Consider the following 11,318-nt stretch of genomic DNA (forward strand, 5'->3'; position numbering starts at 1 on the left):
GGAAAGAGTATGCGGAATTCCGTGTTGTGTCAGTCTGGATTGGGCAACCCCCATTTAAAGCTTTCCAAGGGCTCTCTTCTGAAAAGAAAAGAGATACAGGTTAAAGATGCAAAGAAAAAGGACAATTTGTTTCAAACCTAGTTTAATGTAAAACCAGGAATCAAACTCAAGTTTAGAAACATGAGTGACAAATACCCAGCTCCTAATCAAAATTTCCCACTATAGTTACATATTCATCTTTAAAAAGGCAGTAAATTCCAAAACCAAGATTTACCAAAGTATTTCAGGAGCCAATCCAGGCATTACCGTATGTACTTTGTTAATGCTTCTTCCTGTACACTGAAAGACTACAGCACTGTGTTTCTTAGTGAGCAACAGGGACAGCTTCCTTACCTGCTTCCTAGTGCACAGCATATACCACAATTAAAATCTGTAACTTTGAACAGCCTAAGGTACAGCCAAAATGGATTAACAAGTAATGTGAGAACCCACCAGGGAATGTTTTTTTTTTTCCCCAAATAGAAGAGCAGGATAATCTTTTCATAGACTGCTCTCCTTCATTTGGCTGTTACGCTCTTTTATTAAGAATACGTTACTAAACAAGTGTCTCAGAGATGGGTGTTCACATTCTGTGGTGTGAAAAGCTTTAAAGTAGAAACAGTATAAAGTTAAATCAGACTGCAGATTGTTTCCTTTTTTGCTTATATTCAAAGTGTAGGAAAAAAATTACCTTAATTCAATGCATAAAAATAAGTGACTATCCCTTAAGAACCTCCTGCAAGTTTTACTGTGAATACAGACATAACCCATAGTGCACAACTTCTCATCTGAAGTGGCAATGCTGGGTTAAAAGCAGTCTGCCAGCAAAGCCTCTCACTCTTTTGTAATGCATTTCTTTGAGAACATTCTGCACATTTTACAGCTGTTCCTCCACATTATACAATGAAGTGTAAGAAGAACTACAGCAGACTTTGGATTTGCAAATTGAAAAGCAGCAAAACTGTTGGCCAGTTAACAGTGCTTCATGCTTGGTTAGAAAATTTGCTAATTTAAACCAATTAGCCAAGTAAGTTTCACTTATCCCGGCTTTGAAGAAAAAAAAAAATATTTAAAATATCAAGTTTCTTTTCTACGCCTATTTTAAGAACCTAGATATAGCCTAAACATCAAATACTTGTGTATTCTTATAGTTGGCTGTCTAAATTAAGTTTTAGAGTAATCAACAGATAAGAAATTTGCTGAGTAGCTTTAAAAGTTGCAAACCCAAATAGTTGTACATGTTCCATGCCTAAAGTATGTCATGGATTATCCTGTTTATTTGGATCTTATTTAAAGAACACCCTATTGTCTCAAAATCATTTAACTGTGCAGACAGCTGGCCTATTCAAACAACATGTTTTATTAGAATTCCTCTGTCCTTCCTCCTCCATTCTTTCAGATGGGTACAACCACATACTGTGCTTTGCCTTAAGCATGTAAGCTCTTCAAGGCAGGGACCATCCATAATTCAATGCAAGTAAAATAGCCAACACAATGGGATCCAGATAATGTTTGAAACTCCTAGCATCTACTGTAGGACAATTGGCTAGCTTAGACTGGGCTGATTTTTAAAAATCCTTAGGAAGCTTTCTCCCAGGCTGGGAGGTTGGTTTAAACTTCACTGTAAAAAAAGTCAAGAGTTGCGCATGTGTTTTCAATTCTTACATGGCAATGGTATTTAAAATAAAATACCATTTCCCTTTGAAACCTCACACAAACCAAGATTCACATTTTACGGGGAATCCCACTGAGCAAATAAAAAGTCCTCCACGCTTAAAGACACAACAGAACACGCAAAATTTCAAGTCCATCCCTTAATAAAGCAGTACAAAGTTTGCATATCAATAACTGGCATTTTTATTTTCTGCTAGAATTCCTCTGTCCTTCCTCCTCCATTCTTTCAGATGGGTACAACCACATACTGTGCTTTGCCTTAAGCATGTAAGCTCTTCAAGGCAGGGACCATCCATAATTCAATGCAAGTAAAATAGCCAACACAATGGGATCCAGATAATGTTTGAAACTCCTAGCATCTACTGTAGGACAATTGGCTAGCTTAGACTGGGCTGATTTTTAAAAATCCTTAGGAAGCTTTCTCCCAGGCTGGGAGGTTGGTTTAAACTTCACTGTAAAAAAAGTCAAGAGTTGCGCATGTGTTTCAATTCTTACATGGCAATGGTATTTAAAATAAAATACCATTTCCCTTTGAAACCTCACACAAACCAAGATTCACATTTTACGGGGAATCCCACTGAGCAAATAAAAAGTCCTCCACGCTTAAAGACACAACAGAACACGCAAAATTTCAAGTCCATCCCTTAATAAAGCAGTACAAAGTTTGCATATCAATAACTGGCATTTTTATTTTCTGCTAGATACAATTTACCCTTATTCTAATAGGATCAAGGGGGAAAAGCAAGTAACACTTGTATGAAGGCACTGGACTTTGCCTTATGGTTCGCATCAAGCTGGATATTCTACGTAGCAAAGCATGTAAGGTGTGTAAAGATGTGAGAGCTTTCTGCTAGCTGAGGAACCTGAAGAGATGTTTAGCATGAAAAACAGCATTGCTGTGCTTCTGTACACCACAGCAGATATTGAACCAAAAAAAAAAAAAAAAAAAGAGTGTTACAAGGGCTTTTACTATGCAAAGCAGATCACAAGTACAAAACTAACAACCAGCTATTCCCAGTATTGTTGAAAGACCAGCTTAAACCAGCAGGCTCTACAACAGCATGCTCCATCCCCCTCACCTTATTTACAAAAGAAAGGCTGCTTGCTATACCAATTACCTCAGCAAACCACAGCTAAGGTTTCTGAAGAACTTACCGTGGATTTCGAAAGGGAACAAGCTGCCACTTTTGTTCAGCTTCTCAGATGAGTACTGAAATTAATCAGAAAAAAAGTTTTAACCGTGTGAAAGACCATACACCCCAAGGAAACTGCATGCAGTTTTCAGTTTCCCTATATGTGCATTTAACAACGTCTTTAAAAAGATGGGGTTTTGCTGGGTATCTTGAAGAAATTCCTGAACAGCTGATCTTTCTAAATAAAACCTCTGGCATCTATTTGTTATGTTTTCCGATATATTGCTAAGTATCAAACTGTTTCAAGAGTTGCAACATTATCCCATGTAAATAAACTGCAAAATTAAGAGTGATAATTCACCCTTAATGAAAAAGCTTTGATACAATTCTCATTTCAGTGGAGGGAAAATTACAGTCTGACAATTGAGTTTCCATTTTCAATCTTAAGGGTAAAAAGCAGAACACTTCATCTTAAACTAAGAGACAGGAATAGCTTTATCTAAATTAAGTATACAAACTCTTAAAAGATGTCTAGAATGACTACTGCCCAAATCAGACTTTACTACTTAGAATCAGTGTAGCGGGATGTTTTCTTATTTATCGAAGTACAAAAACCGTTAAAAAAAATCTTTCCTATCCAAAAAAATCACCTTCTGCAGACTAGCAGTTATTGAAATAATTTATTGGCAAGCGTTCACTACTCAGACAATACAAAAGCCATGCCTAAAACAAGGCTTGTGCCTAAAGGGCTTCAGAATTTATGATTAAGCTTCATCAGAAGCAACTGCACAGTAAGACAACTTCGTACAGAGAATGGTTTTTATTTTCTTAACTAATTTTACCTAGAAAATATTACTACAAAGGCACTCTTAAAGGGCATAGATTTCTCAAAGAATAGAGCTTGCTACCCACCCTCCTATAATAGTTATAAATAAATGGCTTAAGTTTCCATCAGAGCCCAGGAGTCATTATTTATTCCCCCATCATCACCTCAGGATGGAGAGGAAGATTGCTTTAAAAAGAGAGCAACACACTTTATGTGAACATTGTTTTTTGTGTATAGCCAGAGAAGATAGCATTGTACATACGCTTCCTTTCCAGATACCAAGTCAATTTTTAAACAAACATCCTCGGGCTACAAAGCTTTTCTTTCTTGCTGTGTAGCAACACATGGAGTGCTAGTGACAACTTTATATCCTTGAGCCCCATGTACAAGATACAAATGCTAAGCTCTGGTAATATTCTCTTGGTGCTATTGTTTTAGAGGGAGGAAATAATGGAACTGAAAGGACAGGACAGCAATCAGATTTTTAATTTTTTTTTTTAATCAACATCTGCATGCAAGACAAGCCATTTGATTTTTAATCTACATTTGCATCTGTAGATGCATTTTAACTTCCTTTTAAAGAAGGCCACCTTAAGTAAACAGCAGAACCCCCAAGTTTGAATCTCCATTGGACTTACAGTTAATTAGCCCTATTCAAGCCATCTGAAGTCTGCAACTTGACAGCTGGAGCAGCAGTCACTTTCACAAGTTTGCTTTTCATAACTGCAGTTACCAGTTACATAGTATACACATTTTAAAAGTTAGTATCAATAGTTTATTATAAACAACTACTAAGGTATCATATAGAACACAAGGGCACATTAAAACAACACTAATAGTTACATTTCAGCTGTCCCTGAAGGAGAAACAAACAAAATAAAGAGACTTAAAGATAGGGTTTTTCAGCAAATTCCTCCCTCTCCAGTTTTCCCCAAATGAAAGGCAATACCAATCTGTTCAGCTATCAGATAACAGCTCAGGAAAATTCATTTTTGGAACAGAATTCCATGTCAAAAAGTCTTAAAGCTAACATATCTTGAACCACATGAAAGTGGGCAGCAAGAATGATTTAATCATAACATAATAATTAGGGATGTTTAAAAGACTATTCACATAGGCTGAGATCTTGGATGCCAACGACAATCCCATGTGGCAATTATTAGACCGATATTTAGTTTTTACAAATAGCTTTCAGCCAAATGCATCTTTAACAAGGTCCTCCTCACGATTGCCTAAGTTAATTAATTACTTGCATTTTAACCACCTTGAAAAGCCTTGTCCATCAGGTAGAGACTGAACCACTACATCTTTGACAGCTGCAAAGCACTGAAAGCATTTTTTAAAGGGGGCATGGAAAAACTGAGATCGCATACACATAAACTATCTGTATTCCAGAGAATGATTGCAATTTGGTTCTTTAACACAGACACCAACCCTGTCCCTTACAGCTATTTCTGATCAGCTTCTAGTTAAGTCAGTGCTCAGTTCTACAAGAAAGTAGAGATATTACAACTACAACTTCTTAAATGATTGTTTATACAGAATCCTGGTAAGTTACAAAAAAGTGGTAATTCTTTGGATATTGAGATCAAAAATCCTCACTAAGAATGTCACACATGACATCACATGCAGAAAAGGGACAGTAAGCTGCACCATTTCCAGTAAGGGTTCAAGGTCTGAAATAAGGGGTGATTAAGGGGACAATAAGTAAAGAATCTCCCTTATGATATATATACTTGGCATTCTATAACTGAAACTAAAAATACACTACCAGATAGTCTTTCCAAGTATTTTAATATCTGAAAGTCCAAACTTGATTAGACTATGAGGCTGTAAATTGTTTATAGGAGGGAGGATCTTTATCTATACAGCACATGGCAGAAGTCCAACTAGATATTACTGTAAAAGAGCATTGAACCAGTTTATCAGCTCTCCTGGGTTGGCTACGCTCTACCCTCCCCCATTCATTCCCTTTGTGCTATGATCTACCTGAAGCTTCCTGAATGAAGAGCTTTTTTTTTTTTAATGACTATACTCGAGAAGAGATTGCAACTGCTAAGAACCTTGACAGGGAAGTACCCTACCCTCTGTGTGAAGGAAATCTTCCTTAGAATAAGGCCAAGTTACTCAACCAGGTCATTTTACTAAAGAGGACACTCAAGATGTCATGCATGTCCCTCCATCTTCCAACTACTGCTTTTTAAATGGATGTTAAAAAATACCAAGATCTGATGCCTCTTGAAAACTTTCCAGAAAAAAAATAACCCTAAGTTTTAAGGTAGTTAGAGAGATACAAAACAATGAAACCATAAGTTTCAGTCAAGGTTGGAACTGTTTGCTTCATGCAAGAACATAAGTCTATTTTGAAATACTTGTTCAAAAGTAGAACCTCTTGTGCATTTGGAGATACTATGCTCAAAGGGGTAGCATTGCATGGTATGGTATTTAGGACAGTGTTGCAAGTTTTACTTGGTCTACTGAACCTTAGCAGCTGTTCTTTTGCTAAAATATTCACTTAAAAAGGCACCTAGTCTTAAACTAATCAAATGGAAGAGGCACGAAATCGAGACTCACAATGAATTATAATTTACATCACTAATTTAAAAAGTGTTCTTTGCTAGCAGAAACCAGCTGTAACAAAAATAATTCTGGCTATTTTTCCACATGCTCTCCAATCTACTACATGAAAAACTCCACAGCCTGTGCTATCCTCCTCACTATTTTCAGAATGACTTGTTGATCTTTATAATTTTAAAATTAATTTCTGTCATTTCAAGGCATTTTCTCCAGTTTCCGAATATATTTGAAACTCTTCCAATTTATCAGAATTCCTCCCAAGCCATGGGAAAGCTAGAGTTTACTATTCAAGTACTAATTTAACCACCACCATACAGACATGACTTTCATTGTTTGAACAGGCCATGTCAGACCTCCATCTCTCTACCAAATACCCAAATATGACTAGGTAGGAAGTAGCAGAGAAGCATTTGACCTTTTCTCAGAATCTGAAAAAAGCAATTAAGTCAAGTCACATCTTGGCCTTCAAGTCTTTTGGCTGGTGGCTTTCCATCCAAGCAAGTCATCCTAATTTTAAGTCTTTTAACACAAGCCAGCTTCATAAAAATTAAAGATAATGAAAACCTACAAGCACAGAGAAGTCTATAGTAGAGCTTCCTTCCACAAACACCTGTCGGGAGATGCTCGCATTCCCTTCTTAATACCACACCTTGAAGTCTTGCATCTCTCGCACTGTTACTTCACAAGCCAATAGTAGCTTCTACACAAACACCAAAAGAAGTACAAGCTTAGGCACAACATACAGAAAAACCCTCAAGACTCTTAAGATTCAAGAGATGTTGAAGGAAATAGAGACCAATTATTTGATTTAATGATGCTGACAACTCATGAAAGCCAAAATATGCTCACAGAACATCTCACAGTTGTGAAGTAGAGTCAACCAACCAGGGATACCATTCTACCTTGTGAGCTGCAATCCCCACTTGAGATAAAAGCTTGGGACAACCTTCCTGCTTTTACAGCAGGAAACTAAATCGTTTGTGAGGTTTTTTCTGAAGGCAGGTACAGCACTAGACTGCACAAAACTGAGCACGCACCAGCCAAAAGAACTACATTAGCTTAGAAAATTAGTGTGTCATTTAACAGAGCAGTAAGAGAAGCTACAGCCAGTATTTTACAAAATACTCAGGCAGCAGATAAAGAAAGGTACTTGGTCATCATACAGGTTACACAAACAAAAAAGCGTACTATGTCCTATACATGTTGCCTTTATGCTCAGCTTGGGTAGCTGGAAAGCAAATAGCTTTGAAAGAGCTACTCTTTCTTTCTTTTACAACCCTTATTTATGAGCTGTATTACAGAACAGCTTTTCCCCAGCTATTTTACCTACTTGTGCCAAGACAAGCACTTGTGCACATGCACTGTGAAAGGGATCCTAAAACTGATAAGGGTTAATGTTAACCTGGGCAAGACAGGTTACTCTTAATCCTTGATCAGCTCACAAGATGATTTATCACATGGTCCCACAGAACTTTGTGCCAGTACAAGTAATGAAAGGTGCAGGCAAGACCATTTCAGAAATGGTCTAAATTACTGTTGCTATTGGAAGAAACTACAGCATTAACCTGAAATTCTTGCCAAAAAGCCTAGATGTTCTAGAGCTGATTCAAGACCCTCACTAGCAGTCGTCTTCCCTTATTAAAATTTAGCAGTTATCTTCACTTGGGGAAAAAAGCATACTTGTTATCATCTTAGGTATCACGTTTTAGTCAAGAAGCCATCTTTTGCTCCCATTAATCCTTTTTAGTAGGGAATAACCTAATTGCACACTTTTATCCACACTTGCTTCTGCATTTCCACACCTCACTTCATGATTTCCACATTTTTTCAAGCTGCCATTGTGTACAAACAGAACCTGTCCCTGTCCTCAGAACCTTTTTTATTTTTTTGCAAGAACTAAAGCATTTACAAAACCAATTACTTGAAAGATTAATGGATGAGAGGAGCAGGAGAAGGATGAGGACGAAACCACTGATGAGACATCATCTGTCATTTTCTACTCCACTCATTCTTTTTCATGTTTTACTGTAAGTACAGATAAGGACAGGAATAAAAAACAACCAACTACAACACATTACAGCATGCCAACACGCCTGTATAGACTCCACACAGTGTAAAAGCAGGAATACATCCTTCTCTGCTCTTACAAGTCTCTGGTCCAAAACCTAAAGGAACTATCAGTAAAAAGGCAGCTCAATTTCCAAATTTATGCAAACTTCAGTGCCTCCAAAACTAGAAATTACAAGCTGCCGCTACAAGTTTAAAGGCAAGCACCCCTACAGGTTACCACTGGCTCACATCTAGGCCCAGAGTTTAGTTAAGAGTGATGCGTTTGACAGTTCAAGAATACAGTAGATTCCCCTACAAACTGCGTATCCCAAGTGCTTCATCAAGCTAGCTGAAAGAAACACAAGCTGAGTAAGCACTTCTAAGAGTTAACAGCATTCCAAGACCTTATATATGCCTTTCAAGAACAGTACATATTTAAGGTGAAGATAGTAAAAACAGGGAAGTTACCAGAAGAACTTTAAATGGAACTGTTACAGTTTTAAAAATAAAACCACCTGATTAATGTCTACTATTAGACTATTGGGCAAAGGGTCATGCACTTCACATACGAGAATTGCAGGTGCTTGTGCACAATGTCTGCTGCATTCAGGATATGCTTCACCCAGTTTGGGGTTTTGGTGTAAATAAGGAAGCAGTTCAGCTACTCAAGTTCAAGTTACAACAGAGGCAGAATCTTAGCGTTAAAGTAATTGAACGTACTTGTGGGCCCAAGCCAACCTCAGGCAGTTCAACAAGGCCAAGTGCAAGGTCCTACATCTGGGACGGGGCAATCCCAAGCACAAATACAGGCTTGGTGGGGAATGGCTGGAGAGCAGTCCTGAGAGAAGAACCTGGGTGTGCTGATTGACAAGAAGCTCAACATGAGCCATTAATGTGCGATCGCAGCCCAGAAGGCCAACTGCATCCTGGGCTGCATCAGAAGTGTGGCCAGCAGGTCAAAGGAGGTGATTCTGCCCCTCTACTCCACTCTCATGAGACCCCACCTGGAGTACTGTATCCAGCTCTGGAGTTCCCAACATAAGGACATGGACCTGCTGGAGCGCGTCCAGAGGAGGGCCATGAGGATGATCCGAGGGCTGGAGCAGCTCTCCTGTGAGGAGAGGCTGAGAGAGCTGGGGCTGTTCAGCCTGGAGAAGAGAAGGCTCTGGGGAGATCTTATTGCAGCCTTCCAGTACCTAAAGGGGGCCTACAGGAGAGCTGGGGAAGGACTTTACTTTTTACTAGGGCATGTAGCGATAGGACAAGGGAGAAAGGCTTCAAACTGGAAGAGGGCAGGTTTAGATTAAACATTAGGAAGAAATTTTTCACTGTAAGGGTGGTGAGGCACTGGAACAGGTTGCCCAGAGAGGTTGTTGAGGCCCTATCACTGGAGGAGTCCAAGGCCAGGCTGGACGGGGCTTTAAGCAACCTGGTCTAGTGGGAGGTGTCCCTGCCTATGGCAGGGGGGTTGGAACTCCATGATCTTCAAGGTCCCTTCCAACCTAAACCATTCTATGATACTTCAGGTTCAATGCTTGCATTATTTACTATTTAAAAAAGTAATAGAACTAGAGTTGAACAATACTTTGACATTTAGTCAAACTAATTTTTTTTGTGTCACATCGGTATCCTAAAGTTTGATCTACAGAAGGGTGCCATTGCAACTCAGGTCAGTGAAACAAGGCTAGTGCATTAGATGAAGAATACAGTCTCAGGGTTCTCAGGTGGGAACCCAAAATTGGCCAGAGACTACTTTGCATTATTCACTCTGGTGTAGAGGTAATAGTTCAATTCACCAGTGAGATTCAGAAGTGTCTGAATAGCATACTGGAACTACACCACAGACCCACAGACTAAACCAGCAGAAAATAACCCAGTAAATATTCCAAAGCTTTTCAGAGCACCAGGCGTCTGACACACTGATAAAGCAAGGAGCTACTAGCATCAGCAACAGTCTGGTAGTCAGTAACCTGACTTTCAACTATGTTTACCTGATGACCTATTCTCCTTGCGCCCAGAGCTGGTAGTTACCTACATGGTGGTCATTGATTTTTGAAACTAAATATTGTTGTCAGATATCAGGCACGTGAAAGTGAAGAAAACTTCAACACATAACAGTACTTCTGGTTTTCGTTAGGGGAAAAAGGAATCCTAAGAACTGTGATAGTTCTTTTCAGTCATTAGAACACTTTATTATGTGAAGAGAACAGGTTTTTCGCTAGTTATTTAACGGGAAGCTGTAATGTTAAAAAGATCATTAAAATAGGAAAGCATCACTTCAGGAAGCATCATCACTGAAGTTTCACTTTTTCCCCCCCCTTAAAACTCTCATCCACCTTGCAAACCAGTTTTAACTTAAATGGCTGAGTTCTGGCTGATCTACATTCTTGAATTTGTTATGTAGCTTTGAGTTACTTTTAATCTACTTTGCATTTCACATTTACATGTTATTTTGGTAGATACTTACCAGATTAATATTGTATGTTTTACACGTCAGATCATCCAAGCTCTGGTTCTGCAGCTTTTCTGTTATTAGTGTTACCATGGTAGTTGTTCCTTTTCCACTGCTCACACGGAAGTGTTGGAGGCTCTTCGGTCTCTTGTTTCAATACTCATGAGCCATTTCTGTTTTAGTTTAAAGTCTTGAGATTTATGCTTCCATCTTATTGCCAAAGTTTATTTCCAAATGCTGTCAGTGTATCATGTCTGATTTTCTGTAAAATTGGGGCAGAAAAAGGAAGTAGTCAGAAAAATTGCATATATCATAATTAGTGTTGTAGTAACAGGACTCATGTTTGGACTATTCATTTATGCAAGTATACTGCTCTGTGACTAGTGCTACTGCCTGCCTTTTCAGATTACAAGTCCCTAATCATGAAAGAATACTCCTGTTGAGATTTTTGTTGATTACAACTTCAGAAGGGAGATAAGACTCATACATAGTAAAGACCAGGATATTATTTGGCCATTTTCTACTACTAAGCTGATTCCACCTAGGATTTTTATCTAAGGTAGAAAGA

General features: G+C 38.5%; 1 protein-coding gene across 1 annotated transcript in view; it reads right to left on the bottom strand.

The window, feature by feature from the left end:
* Positions 1-11,029, bottom strand: part of FAM53A (family with sequence similarity 53, member A) — a 52,034-nt gene extending 41,005 nt beyond the window's left edge. The window contains 3 exon segments of the mRNA XM_009882532.1: positions 1-78; positions 2,869-2,923; positions 10,766-11,029. The exon segment at positions 1-78 is cut by the window's left edge and continues 5 nt beyond it. Coding sequence (XP_009880834.1) covers positions 1-78; positions 2,869-2,923; positions 10,766-10,843 — 211 coding nt within the window. The 5' untranslated portion in view covers positions 10,844-11,029.
* Positions 11,030-11,318: the final 289 nt, after the last annotated feature.

Source organism: Charadrius vociferus, unplaced genomic scaffold (genome assembly GCF_000708025.1).
Source record: "Charadrius vociferus isolate BGI_N301 unplaced genomic scaffold, ASM70802v2 scaffold213, whole genome shotgun sequence".
NCBI lineage: Eukaryota > Metazoa > Chordata > Aves > Charadriiformes > Charadriidae > Charadrius > Charadrius vociferus.